Source organism: Emys orbicularis, chromosome 7 (assembly GCF_028017835.1).
Source record: "Emys orbicularis isolate rEmyOrb1 chromosome 7, rEmyOrb1.hap1, whole genome shotgun sequence".
Lineage (NCBI taxonomy): Eukaryota > Metazoa > Chordata > Testudines > Emydidae > Emys > Emys orbicularis.
Window position 1 is genome coordinate 46,215,992 of NC_088689.1, and position 26,444 is coordinate 46,242,435.

The 26,444-nt window shown below is 48.6% G+C and overlaps 1 protein-coding gene across 2 annotated transcripts in view; it reads left to right on the top strand.

Moving 5' to 3' along the window:
- HERC4 (HECT and RLD domain containing E3 ubiquitin protein ligase 4) overlaps window positions 1–26,444 on the top strand; it is a 99,447-nt gene that overhangs the window by 63,316 nt on the left and 9,687 nt on the right. For both annotated transcript variants that reach the window (XM_065408624.1, XM_065408625.1), the window contains 4 exons: window positions 9,824–9,990; window positions 11,484–11,550; window positions 12,054–12,136; window positions 21,263–21,446. In XM_065408624.1, coding sequence (XP_065264696.1) covers window positions 9,824–9,990; window positions 11,484–11,550; window positions 12,054–12,136; window positions 21,263–21,446 — 501 coding nt within the window. The remainder of the gene's footprint in view (window positions 1–9,823; window positions 9,991–11,483; window positions 11,551–12,053; window positions 12,137–21,262; window positions 21,447–26,444) is intronic.

Sequence of the window (26,444 nt, forward strand, 5' to 3'; positions counted from 1 at the left end):
TCCATTCAGAGATTCCCCACAACCACGGCCAGACGTTGCTTACAGCTCTTGGGGCACATGGCGGCATGCACCCACGTGGTTGGACACGCCCGCCTCCGGCTCCGACCTCTGCAGCTGTGGTTGGCCCAGGTATATCGCCCCAACAGCGACCCATTAGACATGGTTGTCACGATTCCGGCTCGGGTCTCGGACGCCCTCTGTTGGTGGCTCGACCGACAGCAGGTCTGTGCGGGGGTCCCGTTCGCTGCCCCACAACCAGTTCTGACGTTGGTGACAGACGCGTCGGACCTGGGTTGGGGGGCGCACCTAGGGGACCTACGCACTCAGGGCTTGTGGTCCAGGGAGGAACAGTCACTTCACATCAACCTGAAGGAGCTGAGGGCGGTTCGCCTCGCCTGCCAGACCTTTCACGCCACCATAAGAGGGCACGGCGTGTCAGTTCTGACGGACAACACTACCGCTATGTTCTACATAAACAAGCAGGGCGGGTCCCGGTCCTCTCCCCTCTGTCGCGAGGCACTCCTCCTCTGGGACTTCTGTATAGCCCATTCAGTACACCTCCGGGCTGCATATCTCCCCGGGGTCCAGAACGGATTGGCGGACCGCCTCAGCCAGTCCTATCTCACGCACGAGTGGCGGCTGAGGCGGGACATCCTCCGGTCAGTCTTCCTGAGGTGGGGGTTTCCCCAGGTGGATCTGTTTGCCACCATAGACAACAGCCAGTGCCCACAGTTTTGTTCCTTCCAGAACTGCAGTCCAGGTTCTCTGGCGGACGCCTTTACAATCCCGTGGGGAGGGGGCCTGCGATACGCCTTCCCCCCGTTCCCACTCATCCACAGGGTCCTTCTAAAGACCCGCAGGGACAGGGCGAAGGTCATTCTCATCGCCCCGGCGTGGCCTCGTCAACACTGGTTCACAACTCTCTTAGAGCTGTCCGTGGCCTCTCCAATAACCCTCCCCCTCCATCACGACCTCATAACACAAGATCGAGGTCGCCTACTCCACCCGAACCTGCCATCGCTGCATCTGACGGCATGGCTGCTCTCTGGCTAAATGAGGCGGAGCACTGATGCTCCCAGGAGGTCCAGCAAATCCTCCTGGGTAGTAGGAAACCCTCCACAAGGGCAACCTACCTGGCCAAGTGGAAGCGCTTCGCCCTCTGGTGTGAGTCTCAGCGCGCCCAGCCCTTGCAGGCCTCGATACCGATGATCCTGGATTACGTGCTGAGCCTTAGGCGCCAGGGCCTGGCCCCCGCTTCTATTAAGGTGCATCTAGCCGCCATATCGGCATTTCACCCCGGGGGAATTGGGGCTGTCCGTGTTCTCCAACCCTACGGTGGTCCGATTCCTCAAGGGGCTGGATAGGATGTTCCCCTACACTCGCCCACCTATACCCCCGTGGGACCTCAACCTGGTCCTTACTAAACTCATGGGGCCCCCCTTTGAACCCCTGGCCTCTTGCTCCCTCATGCACCTTTCATGGAAGGTCGCGTTCCTCGTGGCTGTCACCTCGGCTAGGAGGGTGTCGGAGCTGAGAGCCCTCACCTCAGAACCTCCGTATACTGTTTTTTATAAGGATAAGGTGCAACTCAGGCCTCACCCTAAGTTCCTCCTAAGGTGGTCACGAGTTTTCACATGGGGCAGGACATCTGTTTGCCGGTGTTCTTCCCCAAGCCCCATACGGACCCGCGCCATCGTAGCCTGCATACCCTCGATGTGCGGCGGGCGCTGGCTTTCTATCTGGACCGTACCAGACCTTTCCGCAAATCAACTCAGCTATTCGTGGCCATTGCGGAACGAATGAAGGGCCAGCCTATTTCAACGCAACGCCTGTCGGCGTGGATCGTGCTTTGCATACGCACGTGCTACGAGCTCGCCAACGTGCCTGCACCTCCGATCCGGGCTCACTCTACTAGGGCCCAAGCGTCCTCGACGGCCTTCTTGGCGCAGGTCCCGCTTCAGGAGATCTGCAAGGCAGCCACCTGGTCGTCGGTTCATACCTTCACAGCCCACTACGCGATCCACCATCAGACCAGAGATGACGCGATGGTCGGCAGGGCGGTGCTTCAATCTGTTATTCCTTGACTCCTACCCTCCTCCAATGGTAAGCTTGTGAGTCACCTAATGTGGAATGGACGTGAACAAGCACTCGAAGAAGAAAAGACGGTTACTTACCTTCTGTAACTGTTCTTTGAGATGTGTTGTTCACGTCCATTCCACTTCCCACCCTCCTTCCCCTCTGTCGGAGTCACCGGCAAGAAGGAACTGAGGGAGGGGAGGGCCAGCAGGGGTATATATACGCTGGGGCGGGGCGCCGCTCTGGCGGGAAGGGAGACCCTGCGGGCCCGACGGGAGCCGCTGAGGGAAAAAGTTTCCGACGTTCGTGCACGCGGCGCGCGTACACCTAATGTGGAATGGACGTGAACAACACATCTCGAAGAACAACAGTTACAGAAGGTAAGTAACCGTCTTTTCTTCTTACCGTCCATGGTGGTTGGTCAGAGCGCCTCTTTCTCTTGCTTCGCAAGTGGCCAGTGTTTTTTTCCTACTCCTTGAACCTTGTGTTCCAGCTGTAAATAGTTTGTTTATAGTAGATTAGTTTAGTAAGTAGCTGTTAAGTACTGTCATTAGTCAGTTAGGGTCCCAGTGGGGACTTTGACCCAGGCGGGGCATGCCCCAGTCTCTGGGTTTTAAGCCCTGCTCTGACTGCAACCGGCCTATGCCTGTTAGTGACCCACTTGGTAGCTGTTTGAAGTGACTGGGGAAATCCCACATTAAATAGAAGTGTCGTAGCTGTAAGAACTTTCGTCCCAGGACACAGAAAGAACGCGACATTCACTTGAGGGCCCTCCTCATGGAGGCTGCTCTTTGCCCAGCCTCTGAGTCGGCCTGGCTGGACACAACGCCCAGCACTTCGGCCTCGGTGCATAGCGCACTGCTGGCATCGGACTCTTCCTGGCATTGATCCCCTTCGCCGGTGCCCAAGAAGAAAACTAAGAAGAGGGACCTGACACTGAGCAAGTCGGATCGAGGGGCATTGCGCAAAGGACCCTGCTCGGGTTGCCCATCTATGCCGGAGCCGCAAGGGGGCACGCCCCCAAGTGGACCTACTACCCCCCTAAGGGATCTGCCACCAACTCCAGGGAGTGATAGAAGACCCAGGCTGATGGTGCAGTCAACGCACTCTCAGCTCCCGGCGCCCAAAGAGCAACGGACTCTCCCACCACAGCTGGCACTGCGTGCAGCGATGGACCTGGTGAAGGCTCCCTACGAGGGCAAACCAGCTGTGAAGGCCTCCCAGAAGGTGAATGAGTGCCACCGGTCTCCAGAGCCAAGGCAGAGCCCTTTGTCTCTGCATCCTTGGTCTCCGTGTCAGCCCATGTCACTGGTTCGCCATTGCAGGTCACCGGCACCGTGCTCATGGGCTCCACCCTCGCGCCGGGCCTCACCCAGAGGGAGGCACTGGTCGCCTTACAGTTGGCATGGGTCGTCTTCGCGCCAATGGTTACCATCACCAAGACCTTGAGGACGCTCCCCAACACAGTGCCGCTCACCCTACTCCCGGCATTGGTCTGACCATTCGAGACCCCAGTCACCCCCAGCGATGGTGAGCCACCATATTCAGGCGTCGATGGCCGTGCCCTGCTCACCAGAGGAGGAGGAGGAGGATTTCTCTGGCATGGAGAGGGAGTTTAGCCCCTCACCGAGACAGCACCATCATGACTGGGCTCTGGAAGTTGCATATACCACAGCGATGCTGACCTGCCAGTGCAGTGGCCTTACTGGAACACTTGGGGTATGCCGGTTATGCCGATGCCCCCATCTCACCAGTCCTTGGTCACCGTATTGGACAAACCCCAGTTGGCACCGGGTTTGGTTCAGGAAGCGCCGGTGGGCGCTGTGGTGGAGGGACAGATGCCCACCTTGATACCCCCTTCCCCTGTGGGGAATGATGCCCTGGGCCCTCCCCCAGTGGTTCAATCGTCTTCGTCCTCTCCAGACAAGGGGGTGGCGGGGCCCTCCCGTGCTAGCCCACCGGGTGACTTTAAGGAGCACCAAGTCCTGCTCTGACAGGTGGCCACTAACTTAGGTCTTGAGGTGGAAGAGATAGCGGAGCAATTGGATAAATTGTTCAGTGTGCTCTCCATGTCCACCCCCGCATGTGTCGCAATCCTGGTGCATGAAGGGGTTCTGAACATTGCCAAAGCCCTCTGGCAGACCCCATCCTCCATCCCGCCCACTTCCAAGAGGGCCGAGAAAAAGTATTTTGTCCCTGCCAAGGGGTTCGAATACTTATATACCCACCCGCCCCTGGGGTCATTGGTCATGTCGGTGGCCAACAAAAAGGACCAACGGGCCTGCTAGTTCCACCCCCAAAAATAAGGAGGCCAAGAGACTGGAGCTTTTTGGAAGAAAAACTTACTCCAAGGCCAATCTCCAGGTCTGGGTAGTGAACCACCAGGCTCTTTTGGGGCATTATAATTTTAACTTATGGAGGGAAGTCGCACAAGTTTAAGGACTCCGTGCCCTAGGAAGTGGCCCAAGAGTTGGGGGCTCTTGTGGAGGAAGGTAGCGTAGCAGCTCGGTGCTCCCTCCAGTTGGCCTGGGATGCGGCCAATTCAGTGGCCAGGGTGGTCGCCTCAGCGGTGGTCATGAGGCGTAGCTCCTGGCTTCCAACTACCGGCCTGTCCCAGGAGATGCAGTCCTCCATACAAGATTTTTCGTTCAATGGAGTCGGACTGTTTTCTGATGGATGCAAAGCTGCAAGGTCTGAAGAATACTCGGGCCACCCTCCGTCCCCAGGGGATGCATACAACTCAGTCTGTGAGGAAGTCATTCCGGCAGCCTCGGCATGGATCTACGAGGAGAAGGGACACTGGGTTCAGTCGCCGTTGCCCTTCCTCCTCCTGTTCCCAACTTGGCCCAGTGAAACACCATGGGGGCCAGAAGCGGGCGTTTTGAGGGTACACTCGAGAGCGACGCCCCAGTCACCTCCCTGGATCTTCCCCATCTTTTCTTCAACTGTCTCCATGCCTACCGTTTGGCCTGGTTGAGAGTCACCTCAGACCATTGGATGCTAGAAATTGTGTCGCTGGGCTACACTCTTCAGTTTTCGGCCACCTTCTTCCCTGTCCCTCTTCAGGGACCCTTCTCACGAGCAACTCATCGTTCAGGGGGTAAACAGTCTCCTACAACTGGGGGTGATGGAAGAGGTCCCTCGGGAGATGAGGGGGAAAGGTTTTTCCTCCCGCTATTTCCTGATCCCGAAGGCAAAATGGAGCCTGTGACCAATTCTGGACCTGCGACGACTCAACAAGTACCTCAAGAAGTTGAAGTTTCGCATGGTGTTCCTGGCCTCCATCATTCCTTCCCTGGATCCGGGAGACTGGTACGCCACTCTTGACTTGAAAGACGTTTATTTCCATACCTCTATCTTCCAAGGATGCAGACATTTCCTCCGTTTTATGGTGGGCCAGCACCATTTCCAGTTCACAGTGCTCCCCTTTGGCTTCTCCTTGGTCCCATGGGTCTTTACAAAATGCATGGCCCCGGTAGCTGCTTACCTGCGGTGTCAGGGGATCCAGGTCTATCCTTCTCTCGACGATTGGCTCATCAAGGGCAGATCGCGGGATCAAGTGCAGAGCAGCCTCAATCTGGTGCAGTCCACATGCCACGACCTGGGCCTGTTAATGAACAAAAATAAATCGACCCTCGTACCAGTGCAATGGATAGAGTTTATCATGGCGGTTCTTGATTCCACATAGGCTAGGGCATTCTTTCCAGAGACCTGTTTCCGAGTCATGTCAGATGAAATGTGAGGGGCCACCCGCTCACCACTGCCTGTACTTGCCTAGGGCTGCTAGGCCACATGGCTGCTTGTACTTACGTGGTCCGTCATGCCTGGCTCCACCTCCGGCTGTGGCAGGTGTGGTTGGCGTTGGTCTAAATCCCCAACAGGCACGACAAGGTTCTCTGCTCGGTGCCCCCATCTGATACCCTTGTTTTAAACCTATGACCTTCACCTCACTCCCTGGCTTTCTCATCTGTTGTTCCCCGCATTCATTTGGTCCCTGGGTCCAGTGGTCCCTCCCGTTAGGCTGGGGGAGGGGCCTTTAGAAGTGGGCGGGCTTGTGCCCGCCCACCTCCCGGGTTTCCAATAAAACAGGCATGACCTGGACCTGGTAGTAAACATGTCGGGCCACATCTGGGCATCACTGGCGTGATGGCAGGACCCCGCATCGGTGTTGTAGTGAGTTCCCTGTGCATCCCCGTCGCTAACTCTGGTGTCCGATGCCTAGGTCCTAGGCTGGGGAGCCCACCTGGGCGAGGTCAGTACACAGGGCTGGTGGTCAGCGGTCGACCGCTCCCTCCACATACATATCAGGGAGCTCAGAGCTGTTCACCTGGCCTTCCAGACTTTTCGGTCCCAGTTAAAAGGCAAAGTGGTTCGAGTCCTGACTGACACCACCACCACCACAATGTTTTATATCAACAAGCAGGGCAGAGCCAGGCCATCTGCTCTCTGCCAGGAAACCCTCAGATTTTTTTCATGCATACAATGTTAGTTATTATTACTATTACTAAGGCTTTAACTTGGTTTTTCCCAGATGGCTGTTGGGCTCACAGACAGAATTTCTCATCTTTTTTTTTTTTTTTTTTTTTTGCGTGCAGCATGCCATTCATATCATGGCAGCGCACCTCCCCAGAACCAGGAACATGTTGGCAGATCGTCTCAGCAGAACCTTCTCGTCTCGCCACAAATGGTCTCTCCACCCCGATGTGGTTGAGCAGATCTTCCGAAAGTGGGTATCTTCCCAGGTGGACTTGTTCACAACTCGCCAGAACAGGAAGTGCCACTGGTTCTGCTCATTTTGGGGGGTCAACAAGGGCTTCCTCATGAAGATCAAGCAGGACAAGGCCAAGATTATCCTGATAGCGCTGGCTTGGCCTCGCCAGCAAAGGTGCTCAGCACGCTCATGGACCTGTCAGTGATGATCCCAATGCCACTGCCCCACTGGCCGGATCTCCTGTCACAGAATCATGGCCAGTTCCTGCACCCAAATCTGGCAGCACTCCACCTCACAGCTTGGTTGCTCCATGGTTAACTACTGAGGAGTGGGAATGTTCGACCTGAGTCCAACAGGTCCTACTGAGGAATAGAAAGCCCTCCACTAGAGCAACCTACCTCACCAAATGGAAACGATTCACGTGCTGGGCCTCGTCCCAAGTGGTTAGCCTGAGCAGGCCTCGCTGCAGCTGATCCTGGACTGCCTTATGCATCTCAAGCTCCAGGGTTTGTCCCTTTCATCAGTTAAGGTCCTCTTGGCTGCTATATCTGTCTTTCACCCTCTGTTCCAGAGCAGATCGGTCTTCGCTTATAGCATGACGGTCCGGTACTTAAAAGGTCTGGAATGGTTCTACCCCCAAGTCTGGGTCCCAGTCCTTCCGTGGGACCTGAATCTGGTACTTGCGTGGCGCATGAAAACTCCCGTCAAGCCCTTGGCATCCTGTTCCCTTCTTCTGCTCTCCTGGAAGATGTCATTCCTGGTGGCGATAACTTCTGCCCGAAGGATCTCCGAGATTAGGGCACTTACATTGGAGCTGTTGTATACGGTGTTCTTCAAGGACAAGGTCCAGTTGCAGCCACATCCGGCTTTCCTGCCGAAGGTGGTTTCCAATTTCACACAAGCCAGGACATATTCGTGCCAGTCTTCTGCCTAAAGCCTCATACGTCTGAGAAGGAATGTAGGTTGAGCTCCGTAGATGTCAGGAGAGCACTAGCCTTTTACATTGAGAGGACCAAGCCATTTTGCGAGTCGACGTAGTTGTTCGTTGCGGTGGCAGATAGGATGAAAGGTCATCCAGTGTCCACCCAGAGAATTTTATCTTGGATCACAGCCTGCATCCGATTTTGCTATGATCAGGCAAAGGTGCCTCCACCAGTGATTGTAACCGTCCACTCAACTAAAGCACAAGCCTCGGTGGCGGCCTTCCTGGCCCGTGTGCCAATTTCTGATATCTGCAGGGTTGCCACGTGGTCGTCCATCCATATGTTCACATCTCACTATGTGCTTACCCAGCAAGCCCGAGATGACGCTGGCTTCGGTAGAGTGGTATTACAAGCCGCTCAACTGTGAACTCGGAGCCCACCTCCAGGAATACTGTTTGTGAGTCATCTAGAATGGAATTGACATGAGCAAACACTTGAAGAAAAAACAGCTACCTACTTTTCATAACTGTTCCTCGAGACGTGTACTGTAATGGGTTGGACCCCTTGGGAAGTCACCGGATGTGCTGAGATACCACAGAGTCTACCTGTTCTGCCAGCATGGGCCCCCTTTAACCTGTCTTGCTGAGCCAGGCTCTTAAAAGCTCCTGTAAAACAAACACACAAACACAAACACACACACACACACACACACACACACCTCTACCGGAAGACTCAGCTTAAGAGACTTGCTCCAGCACTCAGATGTCCACCTCCCTTGGAGTACAGACCCAAAGATATAGTATATTCACCTCTTCTCTCAGTGTGGAAGATGGTATGCACAATTTCTCGCCGCCCCCCCCCCCCCCCGCAGTTAGAAATCATATAAAGTGGGTTGTATTATAAACCAGAAATAAATTTATTAACTATAACAGGTGTATTTTAAGTAGTTAAGGAGGTAGCAGACAGAACAAGGCAGTTTACTAAGAAAATAAAACAGAGCATGCAAACTAAGCTTAATACACTGGTTACATGTGAGTTCTCACCCTAAATGTGGTTCTAATAATCTTCTTCACAGACCAGACTCCCTTCCAGCCTGGACCCAGTTCTTTCCCCCGTTCAGTCTTAGTTGTTTCCAGCAATCATCTTGGGTGGGGTAGCAGGGGAGAACTGACGACCAGGATTACCTCACTCCCCACCCTTAAATAGGATTTGCATAAGGCGGGAGTCTTTCATTTTCTAGTTTGACTCCCCGTCCCTTACAGTGGAAAGTTACAAGTCCCAGATAATGTTTTAGTATCAGGTGACAAGACCACCTGACTCTGTACCCTTGTAGCCATTCTTCACAGGAAGACTAAGCTCTTTTACAGTCCATTGTCCCTGTTGATGGGCCATCCACCCTGTCTGGCTTTTCCATTGTTGTACCTGAAGTGTTGGCAGTGGCCGTCACCCGAAGTAACATAGTTGAAATACAGATATAGTCAATATTCCTAATTTCAGATACAGAAATGATACATGCATACAAATAGGATAATCACATTCAGTTAATCATAACCTTTCTGGTGATAGCTCACATGAGCCATCTTGCATGAAGTATATCTCAGTTACGTCATTCATATCATAAGCATATTTCCATAAAAAATATGGAAAGACAGGTCACAGTGTTGCTCATGTCCATTCCATTACCTGCCCCTCTCGGAGTTGCTGACAAGAAGGAACTGAGAGGGCGTAGGGCCAGTGGCGCCTGATATACCGATGCATGAACGCAGCACTCAAGGAGGCGCCACAGCCAGCCTTACGGATACCGCTAAGGCAAAAGTCCCGACAACTGTGCACATGGGCGTGCACACACCTAGAATGGAATGGACATGAGCAACACATCTTGAAGAACAGTTACGGAAGGTTAGGTAACCATTTTTTCTCCTTGGATTTCAGTCTTACTCAACTGGTTAAAAATGTACCTGTTTTAACAATATCTGTGAAATAAGATTATATTTTTATTTATAGGAAATGTAAATGAAATAGAATATAAACCTATTAAAAATCTGAACATTTTTCTTTTTTTCAGTTGACAAATGTTTTAACTTTTAACTCTTGTATTTTCTGTTCATCATAGACCTTTGAAGACAGTGACTTGTTCCATTTGATTGGTGTTGTCTGTGGGCTCGCAATATATAATTTTACTATTGTAGACCTTCAGTTCCCCTTGGCTTTGTACAAGAAGCTGTTGAATAAGAAGCCTTCTCTAGATGACTTAAAAGAGTTAATGCCTGATGTTGGCAGGTGAGCCGATAAAAATTGAATGACAGGATAACCAGTGTATCATCTTTCTTATTAAATGCACTATGTAGTTTCCTGTAATGTACAAGAAATTGAATAAATAATATCTCAATAAATAGACAAAAAGCTCTAACTAGAAAAATACCATTAGGCTAAAAGTTGAGTTTGGATTTACACTACTGTTTTATAAACCCCTACTTTCAGATGCTTAGTTTTGGGATTAAGAATTCTTTCCTGTTTGGAACTTAATGTCCCCAAATTTTGAAATTTTTAGGTTCAGATGTGTGTGTTGTAAATATAACTCATCTTACTTTGAACATAATCTCAGTTTTAGGCAATTTCTTCAGTTTCTAATGAGGACATATTGATTTGCATATTTCAAAAACAAGTACATGTTATGAATTTGAACTTTTTTTTCATTTGAGGATATATAGTTAATATCAATTTTTGGAGTATTTGAAACCAGAAAATTCAGAGAAAACCATTTATTTTTAATGTATTGTATGTGTATTGTTCCCATCTTCATTAAACAAAAATAAAACAGAACATTTTGATCAGTTGGCAAATCATCCTCTTTTGAGGAGGATCCAAAGGTGCTTGATGGGCTAGTATACATTTTCCTCAATGGCTCATAACTGTAGTGTCCCATGTTCCCATCCACCTCTGTTCGACATGTGCCAGGCAATTAAGGGAGATTAAGATATATTTTTGGGTTGCAGCTCTGCCATCTTCCATCAACCAAAGGAATATCTGCCGTCTTTTGTGTTATGCCTAGGTCTAAAGCCAGATTGCTAGGAATGAAGAAGAGTTAGAGAAAATATTTTAAGAAATGTAATAGCATATAAGGTCATAGCAAAATGAGGAATCAGAATTCAACAATATAAATCCCATTGCAAAATTTAAAAAGAGGACCTAAAGTTTAAGCTCCTAAATCTATATTTAGTTTCGTAAGTAAGCTTGAATGGATTTTTGAAATTCTGAGCTCCCATTGAAGTCAATGAGAGACTTTTTGTAGAACTTGCCTTTTTATTACTAAATATTTTCTTCTTCTATAGACTTTTCACTTACTCCATAAACAGTATTGAAACATATATTTCAGGTACTGAGACGAAGGATCAGGCTGCTATCATTCTACTTCTCTCAGTACCTACCTCTTTTCCCATTCTGTGAGCCCTCTTGCTCCTTTCCAACTCCAAAATAAGAACCCTCTCACCTTGCTTCTAGAGTAGACAATTGGAAGGAATTAAGGCCTCTCAGAAATGAAGGGAAAACAAGAAAATGTTTACTAAGCTTTGTGCTGCATTTCAACTTAAATGAAACATGAATCAGTGGAGGGTTTCCTAACTTTGCACTTCTAAATGCTAGTCATCTAAGTGAGAAATCCAAAGAAGATAACTGTAGAAAGATACAGAACTGACAAAATACTGAGAACACATACTCAACATATGTTAATTTTTCAATGCATTAAGATGAAGACAAAATGTATTGTTTTGCAGAAGTATGCAGCAGTTACTGGACTATCCAGAAGATGACATAGAGGAGACATTTTGTCTCAACTTTACGGTAAGCTTTTGAATTTTTTTTTAAGTATTTTACATGTCGCTTTAACTATCCATTATGATTACCTCTAGCAGAATATATGTTACCAAAAACACTAGCTGCTCTCCTATTAGAATTTTGCATTCAGTTGGTATTTTAATGTTAAGCTGATTGTGAAACACTGCCCATGACTGAGGGCAAGTCTACACTACAGCGCTACATCGGTGCAGCTGCGCCTCTATAGGGTATCTGGTGAAGACGTGCTGTGCTGACAGGAGAGTGCTCTCCCGTTGGCGTAATTACTCCACCTCATCGAGAAGCGTAAGCTACGTCGGTGGGAGAGCATCTCCTGCCGACATAGCACCAGTGTGAGCAGCTTGTGTTGCTCGGGGAGAGGGTGCTTTTTTGCACCCCCGAGCAACGTAAGTTAGATCGACTTAGGCAGTAGTGTAGACCTGCCCTGAATTGAGGGAAATGGTCTTTTGGAACAGTAAATGAAGTGTACTCTGCGTTTTACTTTTAAACAGATCACTGTGGAAAATTTTGGAACAACAGAAGTAAAAGAGCTGGTTCCTAAAGGTGCTGACATTCCTGTGGTCAAACAAAATAGGTAAGTGAATTATAACAGTGCGGGTGTAGTGGTCAGTTAGTGCTTCAATTTTAGCCTGTTTCAGAAAGGAATAACTTGACTGCTAAACATAACTTGCTCTGATCCAGAAATTAGCATATTTGGTGTAGGGGAAAAAAGCTTTTATTTAACATGATGAATTCTTTCACTTGCTGAGAGAACATAATTCGTGCTGTAATTTATTAGTTGCTATTTGAAGTATGTTGTTTCAACTCGAATTTTTAACTTGAAAGCTATGTAGGGCCCATTTAGACAATTCTCTTCGTTTTATAAGGTTAGGTTGTTTGCTAAATATGCCTCCCTAGAGAAGACAACTCATATCTCTTAGTAATGGCCTTAGACTGCTAAATGATTAACCTAAACAAAACTGTACTGATCTGCAAGGAACTTGAGTATAATTAGAATTTGCTGAGTAGCAATCAAAGCCTCCTTTTTGATGCAGTTTTGTAGCCTCCCCCAATTTGGGAAATGTAGTTCTGGAGACATATTTTCCCTTTGAAGAAAAGGTGAATGAGTCTGATGGTAAGGAACCTGTAGCATTCTCAGTCAGAGATTTTTGTTATGGAAGTCGTGGATTCTATTACTTCTCTTTTAAAACAAACTTTTTTTAATTAATTCCCACTCCACTCCTTTCAATGTATTGGCAGATGGGGATGACACCACTTGTCCCTTTGTGGAGGGCCCTGATTTAGTTGCTACCAATTTTCTCCCCCCCTCTCCCCGCACTGTCCACTCTCTCTCTCTCTCTCTCTCTCTCCTTCCCCTCCCCTATATTTTTGTTTGTTCTTTTTTCCCCTTTGGCTTTTTTGTGTACTTTCATCTTTCTTTAGTTTTTCTTTTTAGCATGCTCCTGTTTTTGCTTCCTTTTCATGGACAGGTGGAGCAGAGGACATGTTCCTTGAGACCATGACATGTGCTTACAGCTGGACTGAGTGTTTGTGAGGACAGGGAAAATATGCTTGGCTGGGTAGATTGCTGCTTGAGCCTATAGCCTGATATCTGAAAGCTATTTCTGCAACTGGATCTATTAGGGGCGAGTAAAGAGGAAAGGTGGGAGGCTTTGAGGGAGCTATCCACTCGTTTCACCATAGCTATGACCGTCTTTGCAGTGAAGATATCCCACAGTGAATCAGTTTTCCTCACCCTAATCTGGCATCCACCACCAGGAGGGCTGGACCCTAGATTATTGGGGAAACATGTGGAGTAAAATTATAACTTCTATGTTTGCTTGATGTCTGTGTTCTAGCTATGTAATTGGGGGGAGCACTGCACCACAGTCCTTCCTGCCTCTCAATCCTTCTACTCCCTTACCTCTTCCTCTCTCTCCAAAGGGCAAAAATTCAAATGCTGGGGTTTCCAGATTACTTGTATGTGAAAATAAAATACATGATATAGTGCTCCAAGATTGCTTTTACCAACAGTAGGAAAGAGCCAGAAGTGGTGGCTGTGTGTTGTGATGCTCCTAAACACCATATATTTCAGGAAATGTAATGCATAATTGTTCTAATGTGCTCTTTTTCCAGCATCCATAAGTCTAAGCATTGCTTTTGCTTCTTTAGTAGTCCTGTGCCTCACCCCGATCACTTCAGACCCCCGTAACTTTCAGTAAAAATTGCATCCATAATTATTATATATCTCTAATATTGGAGCCAGTTCTCCCAGTCCTCTTGTGAGAGACAAATCTTTTTTCCTATGAAGTAAAATAGTGTCAAAGCTTCTGAGAACTTTGATGCTATGACCCCTGTTGTAGAGCTTATGGTGGGAAAACAAGCAAGAAGGATGCTCTTTTCAGGTGCAGACCAGGTGTGTGATACTTTGTCAGCAATTCCACAGGTCTCCCATCAGAAGCCTAGGGCACTGGCTGATTGGGACACTACTCAGTCCATGCTGTTCAGTGCAGAGTTGTTCACTAGTAAATTGATCACCATCTATCATGAGAGAGGCGTCTGACTTTCTTTTAGAACAGATATCTGATGGGTGCAGTATAAATACATGAGTGGATGATACATCAAGGCCTTAGTTAATTCAACTCTCTGTAGGCAGTGACCTAGTTCAGTTTGAATTAAGAGTGTTCCTTGGGGTATTCTAGCTATTTGTCTATGACTTCAGGTATCGCTGCTTTTCTTATGCAATAATAGTTTCATTTGAGAATATTAACCTTGTGTTTGAGTCGTGGAATATGGTTACATTAAGAATAGCAATGATGCATAGGTTGTCCTACTGCACCTTACATTTCTTGGATGACATATCCTTGTAGTTGACTTGGGCTCTCATGACTGCTGTAACAACTATGAACCCATTCCAGGTAACCTCAGACTCTGCCTATATAACTCACAACATTTTGCTTCAAGATTGGCGATCCAGTATGGAAATTAAATTTACATCTTTGTTGTGATCAAGAGTGTCCCCTTTTGCGCCTTCTTGGTGGTGGAGTTGTTGCATTCATCGTCCCCTGAAGATGAATGGACTAGATGAGTCAGCTTCACATATGTTTATACAGTATTATTCCTTTGACATTAGATGTTCTGTCTATGGCTTAGTGGGACATATCTGTCTATAACTGATTGTGAAATTGTTTCTTTAGATTTAGTTAGATATAGGCCATCTTATTAGTGCTATTTTTAATAATTTATGTACATGAGCCCAGAAATATTGTGATGAACACTTTTTTTTTTAAATCAAAAGATGCTTCCTTTTCTGAAACCAATAAGAATCCTTTTCTAAAAATGAATATTTAAAATATATTTAACGATTCTAGCTGATGGCTTATGTCATGTGGAAAAAAATACACTAAACTACTTTACTGTGAGGTTAGCAGTTATGGGAAGGTAATAGCACCAGCACCTGTAATCTCTCAGCTCTTTGAGTGCTGGTCCCTCTGTATATTCTACATGTCGGTATGCATGCATCTCGTACACCTGAGACCAGAAAAATCTTTCCAGTAGTATCCATTGGTCCTGCACCCTGGATCTCCCCGTGCTTAGCACGAAGAGTATAAAGCAAAGTACAGACTGACCGCCTCTCTATTTCCTTCTTACCTCCGCATGGCCTGAATCGGAGTCCTCTGTGCCCAGAGTTATTCTCACCTCACCTTTACCTTTGCAAATGTAATTGTACATAGTTTGTTAGTGTTTTTGTTGTGTGTGTTTTTTGTTGTTGTTGTTGTTGTTGTTGTTTTAAATTTTACATAGAGAAGCTTAGTTTTTTCCCCATCTTAGGGACCCTGTCTGTCTCTCTCTTCCCGGGAGTAGGACTGTGCCCAAAATTTTGGGACTTAAAACTCTCTCTTGTCCTCACAGCTTCTCTGTCAGCAACGACCACCGGGGCTGCCTGTACTGCCTTAGAGGAGGCATGTCTCTGCCAGTGTAATATCTGTTGTTCCTTCCCACCCTGGACCCAAGAGAGATGAGAGCTCCAAGTGAGGAAGCCCCTCATGGAGAAAGCCACATGACTCCAGTCAGATCCATATCAGGGAGACCACCCTGTACATCAGAAGCAGTCTTCAAGCTTTGTGCTTTCTGTAACAGAAGCTGGATCTGAAGACCCACCATCTCGGGCTTCTCATGAGAATAAGAGGCACTTTCACAGACATAAAAACAGGTCCCCCTCTAAACCTGCTTCCAGGAGAAGGGATGCTTCTCTGACTCCTTCCAGGTCAGGTGAGTCTTTGCATGCAGGTCCCAAAGATTTAGGTCTGCCTAAGCCTCCCAAATGTGAAGAGAGAGTGCACAGAAGCAAAGCTCCAGTGGTAGCAGCTCCAGTGCAGACGATGACCTCTAGCAAGCCGAAGGACCGATATCTGCCAGGACCTACCAAGAGCTCTAGACAAGACTCTCGCTCTTTGCAATAGTACCGACTTGGCCCCATAAGGACCCGCCAACCACTAAGTCTGGTACAGCAGAACCGTCAACTGGGACCCCTTGTATTCTGGGATCAGTGGAGACATAAACTAATCTGGAAGTTATCTTTGCCCTCCTCTTTTAGTCCCAGTCCTTCTGAGGGTCACTTTGACCCCAGAAAAGGATACCACCCCAATAAAGATTTACTCCCCTAGACAGTCCCTAGGCTGGAGCTTTCTCCCACTGACAACAACAGTATCCCCGATGGAGCTGGATCCAGCTTTCTTGTTGGCTGAATCCAATGTCCAGGGTGGACCATCGCCTCCACAGCCCAGGGAGGTTAGACCAGTCAGGTTTGAGAGTTTCTAGGGCTCAATCTCCACTCAAGCATGGTTACCCTCCCAGAAATCACTGGTACCCAATGCCTTGCGGCCCCCACCCAACTAGTTTTTCATCCTTCATACTGGTTCTGTTGGGTCCATGGGATTCTTATGCATGACACACCAGATCAGTGCACTCTACCAGAGTCATATCATCCCCCTCTTCCTTCTAGACAGCAGCACAGGAGTACCTGGAGGAGGAAGTCAACAAGCCACATTTGCTGGCACCAGCAGTACCAACCTGTATATTGTGTTCCTCATCCGATGATGCAATTGCCCCATCTTCACCATCCCCACCAGATGAGCATAGGCAATGTCAAGAACTATTGCAGAACTTCATATTCCATTAGAAGTAGTACAAGATACACAGCACATGTCTCGAAGATCCTACAGCCCACCAGATCCAATAGGGTAGCTTTTCTGGTGAATGAGGCCATTAAGGAACTAGCTAGAGTGGTAAGGCATATACCAGCAACATGTACCTCTACTTCTAAAAGGCCTGAGAAACATTACTTTTTGCCTGTGAAAGCAGAATTCTTGTTTACTCACCTTGCCCCCTATTCCCTAGTAGTACAAGCAGCCATGGAAAGATCAGGGCAGCAGCACCATAAGATCACCCCTGCAGGCAAGGGAGCTGAACACCTGGACCTTCAGGGAAGGAAGGTATTTACATCCACCAGCCTCCAGTTCAGAATCGCTGACTAACAGGCCCTGTTAGCGAACTGTGATTTTTATGAATTGCTCTAAGTTCCTGGAGTTCACAGATGATACTTTTCCAGGTGGACAGCCAATTCCAAGCCCTTGTTGAGGAAGGTAGACTTGTGGCTAAAACCTCACTGCAAGATATAGTGGACCTGGTGGATACCATATCAAGATCTACATTGACCACAAAAGTAATGCAGCGAGTGTCATGGCTTCATTCTGTGGCGTTCTCCAGGGAGGTTCAGAATACCATCAAGGACTTTCTCTTCAATTAAACCAACCTCTTTAACAATAAAACAAGTGAGTCTTTATACTTAAGACACCACAACAACCCTCCGCTCCCTGGGAATTTATACCCTAGCTATGAAGAGAAAACATCATAAACAGGTATAAGCCAAGGCCTCTTCCACAGCCTTTCTACCAGCAACGATTATACAAACTGCCACATAATCATCAAGGAGTGCAGAGGCCAAGGTATTCAGCCCCATCCACCTCTATGGCAGCCATCCAACCTCATCCACTGACTAAAGGTTACTTTTGATGGGACGCTTGAGTTGCAACCTAACAGTGATGCCATCCCTGCGTGTTTCTGACGTCGAGTTTGCTGAGCTCTAGCCTATTTTCCTACAATTGGAGGGCTATAACAATGGGCAAGTGGGTACTAGATATCATCTACTTTGGCTACACCATTGAGTTTCTTTGTCCAACTTCTCCAATAACTCCTTCCCAGTCTCTGTTGAGGGACCACTCATGAGGAGATCCTCCAAGAGGAGGTGGACTCTCTCCTCAAATGAGAAGCAATAGAGCAAGTGCCATTTTAGCATCAAGTAGAAGATTCTACTCCAAATACTTCATAGATCCAAAGAAAAAGGGAGGATGAAGGCCCATTCTCAATCTACTCAGCTAAATATTTTTATTTGCAATTTAAAATTCTGCATGGTTATGTTGGCATCAATAATTCCCTCCTTGGAAAAGACACATGGTTTGCAGCTCTCAATATGAAAGATGCTTACTTTCATGTGGACATTCACCCATTCCAGCGAAGGTTCCTCAGGTTTCTGGTAGGACAGAACACTACAAGTTCAGTGAATTCCAGTTTGGTCTGGCCACAGCACCTATGTTCTTCATAAAGGACTTCTCAATGGTGGCACCATAGATCAGACAATGTCTTCTCGTACTTGGACGACTGGCTTCTAACAGGTAAATACTGTCTGGAAGTACAGTTGGCAACCTTGTCCTTGCTCTGCCTCCTGGTATTCTTGGGAGTCTGTGTGAATGTGAAGATGTCTAATCTGACCTCCATGCAGCTGATAGACTTTATAGGAATGACCCTAGACTTAACAGCAGGATGCTCTGTGAACAGACTCCATGCCATGAGCAGTCTGATAAACTAAGTGACTCTCAAACCCATAACAACAGTCCAGGTCTGTCTTTCTTTGCTAGGCCACATGGCCTTCTGTACTTATATAACATTGTTTGCTAGGCTGCTTCTCTGGCTCTGGTTAGTAATATGCCAGACAGACATAGCATGAACACCATAGTGACAATCCCTGTCAATGTCAGAATATCACTGACCTAGTAGATGAACCTGGAACACGTGTGCATTGGCATACCTTTCCTACCTCTGACACCCAACATGACAATCTCTCTCTCTCTCTCTCTCTCTCTCTCTCTCTCTCTCTCTGGGTGCAACAGAACCAATTATAATCGGGGCCAGCAGGTCTTGCTTCTATTTTAGACTGTCGTCACTGTCAAGACAAATCTTTCCATTAGCTTGCTGTGAATCCAACTAGAAGTAATCAGTACATTCCATCTGCCAGTAGATGACTATTCTATTTTTACTCATCCGGTAACAACCAAATTCCTAGATTCTGACTAGGATTTCCGCACCAATAGTGAAGCCAGCGCCACAATGGGATCTTACACTCATACCTTCAACACTTAACAGGCCATCTTTCAAACCGTCGGCCATGTTCTTGAGGTCCCATCTTCTATGAAGGTTGCCTTCCGGAGGACCATTACGTTGGACAGGAGAGAAGGTGAGCTGGAGGCCCTCATGGTCTACCTGCCATACACCTACATTTCATAAAGAGAAGGTATCCCTTTGCCTCCACCCAAATTCATCCTGTAGGTAACTTCCAAGGTCTACATAAACCAGTTGATTTGCTTTACTGATATTCTTTGCCTCACCCCTCCAGCGAGTAGAGGAGACTTTGTTCTCTCGACATCAGATGAGCATTGGCATTCTACCTGCAAAGAGTGAAATCATTTAGAAAATCACCTAGATTATTTGTTGCTATAGCTGAGCGAGCATGGGGACAAGCGATATCTGCTCAGAGACTCTTTAAGTGAATATCTGGTTGTATCCTCCTTTGCTATCAGTTGGTGCATCTCCCTCCTCCAGATGGGTTGAAGGCCCTTTTCACTAGAGCACAGACAACCTCAGTAGCATTTCTTTGAGAAGTCCCTCTGCTAGACATTTGTAAGGGAGCAACCTGGAATTCCATCTGCACTTTCAAGAAGTATTATGTGTTGCTACAAGCAGAATTGCAATGTTACAGATATCTGTACTCCTGCATCCTCTCACCTTCCTTCCTGTTTATCTGCTGCTTGCCAGTCACCCACCTGTGAAATACTTATAGGGACCAGCATTCTCACCTGTCACTGGAGGTTCTTTGAGATGTGCGGCCCAGATCCATATCCCACTACTTGCCTTCCTTCCTCTCTGCTTTGGACACGACTGGATTTGTAGTAGAGAAGGAACTGGAGAGGTAGTTGCTCTGCACCTCCCCTTGTACCATTGGTATCAAGCAAAGGGTGCAGGCACAGACCAACAGACATTATTTCAAGATTTTCTGGTCTGAGATCATGTGCTCGCATACCCATGTGTGGAATACAGATAGACTGCACATCTTGAAAAATCTCCAGTTACAGGTGAGTAGCCTCCTTTTTTTTTAATTCTTGGCTGATAGTAAAGGATCACTATGGTGCTGCCAGTATTTGTGGGATTTCATTGTTAAGGAAGTACCTGTTGTTTCATGAAGATGTCTATTCACTTTTTTGGTTTGCCTGCTTAATTGTTCTATATTTACATGAATTGGAAGCATGCCAAGAGATTCAGGTACTGCCTGAAGTGTATTGCGAAGGTGTGCTTTATCAATAATTTGTTAGTACTGATTATCGTCTGACACTGACTGTGTTTTGAGAGTTTTTACAGTCCTCTATCATTTAGCACCTTTTATTTTCCTTTGTATAGCAATCTCAATTACAATCTTAATAATATTGTGAATATTGCAGCAACATTACCTAGGCAAAAGGTAGCGTTGTAAAGATTTGCGTGGCAACCACCCAAACAAATGCTAGGCTGTTTGCAAGGTGCATTCAAATGATCCTTCTGAGATAAATGATGACCCTGATAATACACAAAAATACTATGGATTTCCCTGAAGAAAATGTATTGGTAGGGTACTGGTAATCTGCTAACAGAAATAACGGCAGCATGATTGAACCATTTAGTGCTGACTAGACTGGTGTAAAAATATTCACAGTCAAAAGTAAACTAGTAAGTTATTGGATTTTTGCCATCTGTATTTGAGTGCAAATATTTCAAGTATCTTGCCTGATATGTTCATGCTCTTTAGTAACAAGGACTAGTTCTCATAGTCAAACTATTTTCCCTAACCATAATTAACCCTTTCTGTGTGATCCAGACACTATACAGAACATGAGATGTCCATGGGAGTTACGAACTTGTCTTCCAACACGGAGCATACACAATCACTCCCTAAAACTGAAAATAACCCTTTTTATTAAAGGAACAGTGACTTGAATAATGAGTTTCAGACCACTACACTGTGAATCAGCATTACAAGAGGCAGTGCAAGTCTCCAGAAGAGCCAATTCATTATGGAGGGTACAAATAATTAAAAGACGCATGTTGTCTGAAATGCATTATTTAATGTTGTTGTTTGTCCACTCCATACTCTCTCAGTTTTGGGAAGAATTGAATTAATGCTCTGCTCATGGTCAAAGGATCTTCATTGTGGCCACAGCAAAGACCATAGGCAGAATACCGTATCTTAAAATCCGTATTTTGTGCTAGGTTGACCATTGATTTATTCATGGAAGAATGGTACTTAAATATCTTCAGTTTTTAAAATGTGTTTGCTTTTGTCTTCACTCTACAGGCAAGAATTTGTAGACGCCTATGTGGATTACATCTTCAGTAAATCAGTGGCTTCCTTATTTGATGCATTCCACACAGGCTTTCATAAGGTGTGTGGTGGTAAAGTTCTTCAGCTCTTCCAGCCCAGTGAGCTGCAGGCGATGGTGATTGGGAACACAAATTATGATTGGAAAGAACTGGAGAAGGTAAGTGCTAGTTTAGTTAGAGTATATTAAACTGGTATACATTTAAACTGCAAAAGCAAAACACTTGATGGTATTGCCTCTCCAGCACTTCCTGCCCCCACATTCCTATGTTGAAGTTAAGCTTTCCAGTTTCCCTAAAGATGAGGTAGCATAATTTTGCTAACAGTAAATGGAATCATTTCAATTTCCACAGATTCATCCTCACCCTTAATGTTTCATATCTGATCTCTCTAAAGTCTCTTGGACAAACCTTGCAGAGAACTGAGAGAAAACCATATACATTAAATTTTTAAGGAGAAAAAGTTAACAGAAAAAATGTTTGTTAACACATGAACTTTTGTGTTCAAAGAATTTAGGTTTAAGGGTCTTTGGTGGTTTCAGACATCTCTTGTTTGAATGATAGTTTCATCTACTCAAAAAACCATCACAGAGCTCCATTTACTGGCAGGTGACCCAGATGTGAGTTTTTGTTGTTGTGTGTGGGGTTTTTTTTTCAAAATAGTGCCTAGATAAATATTATCTAGACACACAAACCAGTAGGAATTTTCCTTATCATAATATGCAATGCATTAGTCAACAAGTGGCCAAATAAATTTTAGTGCATGGGTGTGATGACAAGGTTGTGTAGTCAAAACAAGTTATATATTCTGAATTACTTTTACTTTTGTGTGGTGCCTTATGAAGTCATGCAGGCAGAAAGGAAATGAAAATATTTTAAAATGTTTATCCAGGTGTTTTATAACTCGAAAAAAAGCCCATTTCCTTTTTTGGACTATACATCCTTAAAATATCTTTTTGACATTATACAAGTTCTTCTTCGAGTGATTACTCATGTGTATTCCACAATAGGTGTGCTTGCTCGCCACGTGCACTGGTGCCGGAAGTTTTTCCCCTAGCAGTACCCGTGGGGGGGGGAGCGCCCCCCGCGACCCCTGGGGTGGCGCCTGCCTGGCGCGGTATAAGGGGAGCTGCGCGCTCTCCTGACCCTCAGTTCCTTCTTGCTGCCAGTGAAGTTGCGTCGGAACTGCTCAGCTCCAGCTTTGCTGCAGCTTGTCCCCAGAACTGTTCGTTCATTCAGTTGGTTTAGTTAGTTAGTGAGCCTGGGCCGGGGCATGCCCTGCGCCCCGAGATTTAAGTCGTGCAGCTCTTGTAGGCATTCTATGCCAAGGAGTGACCTGCACGTGGACTGTCTGCGCTGCTTGGGAGAAACCCGTATCAGCGAAAAGTGCAAGATCTGCAAGTCGTTCAAGCCCCGAACCAAAAAAGAAAGGGACAATAGGCTACGGGCCATCTTGATGGAGTCGGCGCTGGCCCCGACTCCGGCACGCCGTTCCGAACCGGTACCTGGCACTGTGGCGTCGGTACACAGCGACGCTCTGGTACCATCGACCAGTCGGCACCGCTCCCCTTCCACGAGGCACACCAAGAGTACTGGAAAGACTCCCTCTTCGCAACAGCACCGAGGGAAGTCTGGGACAGAGGCTAGGCCCATGTTGGGTAGCCCTCAATCCCCACCGGGCCCTAGGCCTCGGACTTGAGTTGAGCGGAGTAGCCCAGCCCCTTTGGAGCAGGCCTCTCCGGCTGTCCGGATGCCATCTACTCTCGAAGCCCTCCAGGCAGCCAGGGATGTCATGTCCATGCCGGTGCCTGGAGCTCCGCCGATGTCGGCCCCACGCTCCAGGGGCAAGCCGCTGCTGGGGTCACCGCCGGCCTGGTACCGGTCTTGGTCGAGTGAATGTTCCTGAAACCACTCATCCACCCAACGAGCGTTCAGGGCTCAGTCCATGTGGATGGCCCTCGAAGCCGGCAGACTGTCTGGATGGGTGCCGTCTGACTGGAACTCCCGGCTCCACTCGTCTTCGCAGAGCGAATATCGACGGGACTGTGGTGGACATCGCCAACGGTCCTTGTCTCAAAGGAGGTACCGGAGTCGGTCGCGGCACGACCATCTACGCCGTTTCTGCTCGGACTCCTGCTCCAAGGCACCGTAGCCCCGGGTGTCGATCGCCGGCATCTCGCCATCGCGGGTCCGCCCGTCAAGGCCGTTCGAGGAGCAGCTACTACCCGCAGGAGGACTACTGGGCCCACCAAGACCTCTTAAAAAGGGTGGCAGCGAGCCTCCACTTCAGGCAGAGGAGATGAAGGAGCCCTTAGACTCCCTCTTCAATGTGCTGTCCCCCTCGGCACCAGGCAGGGTGGCAAGAATTTCAAATGCTTTGTGGCAAACACCAGCCTCGTTGGCTCCCATCTCTAAGAAGGTGGAATGCAAGTACTTTGTACCCACTAAGAGGCACGAGTATTTGTATACCCACCCGGCGCCCAACTTCTTGGTGGTCAAGTCAGTCAACCATAGGGAACGGCAGGGGCAGCCAGCCCCGACCCCTAAGAAGAAAGACTCTTGGGGGCTGGATACTTTCGAGAGAGAAGTTTGTTCGTCGTCAAGCTTCCAGCTAAGAGTAGCAAACCATCAGGCTCTCCTGGGTTGCTACGAGTTTAATCTCTGGGGATCCCTCCCCAAGTTTGAGGACTCCCTCTGGGAGCACAATAAAAAGGGCATCCCTGCAGGCCACTTCGGATGCAGCGGACACGGCCGCACGGTCCATGGCCTCGGCGGTGTCCATGAGACGGGCGTCATGGCTCCTGCTCTCTGGGCTATCCAGCAAAGCGCAGTCGACAATGCAGGATCTCCTTTTTGACGGGAAGGCTCTGTTCGCTGAGGAAATGGACACAAGGCTGCACGGCATGAAAGACGCTCGCACGGCCCTCCAGACCTTGGGCCTCTATGTCCCTGCTCCGGCAAAACCCAAGTGCAAGCTGCAGCAGGCTCCTGCCCTTCCAAAGTACGAGGCCGCCCCTAAGAAGCAGCGGGACTATAGAAAACGCCCGCAGAGGCAGTCTTGGCCTGCCCCCCAGCCTGGGTCCTCTAAGGGCAAGCAGGCGGGTAAAAGGCGTTTTTGACTGGATGCTCAGGGGTACCCCGCCAGTTCTCAGCAGGGATCCACCTCCAATAAAGCTCCCTTTTTCCAGTCGGTTGTGTGCTTTCCTCCCAGAATGGTCGCGGCTCACCTTGGACCGATGGGTCCTCAACACCATCTCCCGAGGTTACACCCTTCAGTTTACCTCCTCCCTGCCCAACCCCCCCCCCCCCCGCCCCTGCCCCTCTTGGGGGACCCATTGCACGAGGCTCTGCTCGAGCAGGAGGTCGGGCGGCTCCTGGAACTAGGAGCGATAGAGGCGGTGCCCAAGGAGTTCCTGGGCAAGGGGTATTACTCCAGGTATTTCCTTATCCTGAAGGCCAAATGGGGGCTCAGGCCTATCATGGACCTGCAAGGCCTGAACCAGTACATGGTGAAACTCAAGTTCCGCATGGTTTCCCTGGCCTCCGTCATCCCCTCCCTGGATCCCGGGGACTGGTACGCTGCCCTCAATCTACAGGATGCGTACTTCCACGTCCACATATTCGAAGGGCACAGGCGCTTCCTCCGTTTCGTGGTGGGACAGAATCACTACCAATTCACGGTCCTCCCATTTGGTCTGTCCACTGCCCCCAGGGTCTTTACAAAGTGCATGTTGGTAATAGCGGCCTACCTCAGGCGCTGGGGGGTCCAGATATTCCCCTATCTGGACGACTGGCCGGTCAAGGGAAACTCCCGATCGCAGGTGAGGGATCATGTGGCACTCCTCCTGTCCACATGCACTGCCCTGGGCCTGTTGGTAAACACCACCAAGTCCATGTTAGTCCTGGTCTAACACATAGAGTTTATCGGGGTGCTCCTGGACGCAACGTCGGCCAGGGCCTCTCTCCCCCCCAGACAGGTTCGAGACCCTGAAAGGGCTCATCGACTCAATTGCAAGGTTCCCAGTGACGACAGCCAGGGCTTGCCTGCAGCTGCTAGGTCACATGTCAGCGTTCACGTATGTGGTCCGCCATGCCAGACTCAGGATGAGGCCCCTCCAGCTCTGGCTGGCCTCGAAGTTCTCCCAGGCCACGGACAGAATAGACAAGGTCCTCACCGTGCCGAACTTAGTGATCACCTCCCTGCGGTGGTGGTCCGCCCCAAGCAACATGCTCCAAGGGGTCCCGTTCAGGGACAGGGCCCTGTCGTTGGAGCTGGTGTCTGATGCACCGGACCTGGGCTGGGGGGTCCATGTGGGGAATTTTCAGACCCAAGGCCTGTGGTTTTTGCAAGACCTGACCCTTCATATAAACGTCAAGGAACTCAGGGCGGTGTGACCGGCATGTATGGCCTTCCGCTCACACCTGAAGGGCAAGGTAGTCAGGATCCTCACGGACAACACGGCCTCAATGTTCTATATCAACCGGCAAGGCGGGGCCCGATCCTCTGCCACGAAGCCCTCAGTCTGTGGGACTTCCGTATAGCCCACGACATCCACCTAAAAGCCTTTCACCTGCCGGGCGCCCAGAACGTGAGGGTGGATCATTTGAGCAGAGACTTTTCCTCTCAGCACGAGTGGTCTCTACACCCGGAAGTGGCCCACTAGCTCTTCTGAAGGTGGGGAAACTCCCCAGGTGGACCTATTTGCGACCCGGCAGAACTGACAATGCCCCCGGTTCTGCTCCGGGGGGGCCTCGGGAAGGGCGCTATCTCTGATGCCTTTATCCTATCCTGGTCAGGCCAGCTTCTCTACGCCTTTTCCCCCATTCCCTCTGATGAGCAGGGTCCTGGAGAAAATAAAGACAGACAAAGCCAGGGTCCTCCTCATTGCCCCAGCATGGCCCAGGCAGCACTGGTACGGGACCCTCTCGGGCCTGGCGGTGACTCCGCCGTGGCCGTTGCCGCTCCGCCCGGACCTGCTCTCTCAGGACCAGGGCCGCCGCTTCCACCCCAACCTGGCAGCTCTTCACCTCACAGCGTGGCTGCTCAGTAGCTAGGTGGCGAGGAAAGGACATGCTCAGAACAAGTTCAGCGCGTCCTCCTCGAAAGTAGACGGCCCTCCACTTGCCGCTCCTACATGGCGAAGTGGTCTCGGTTTTCT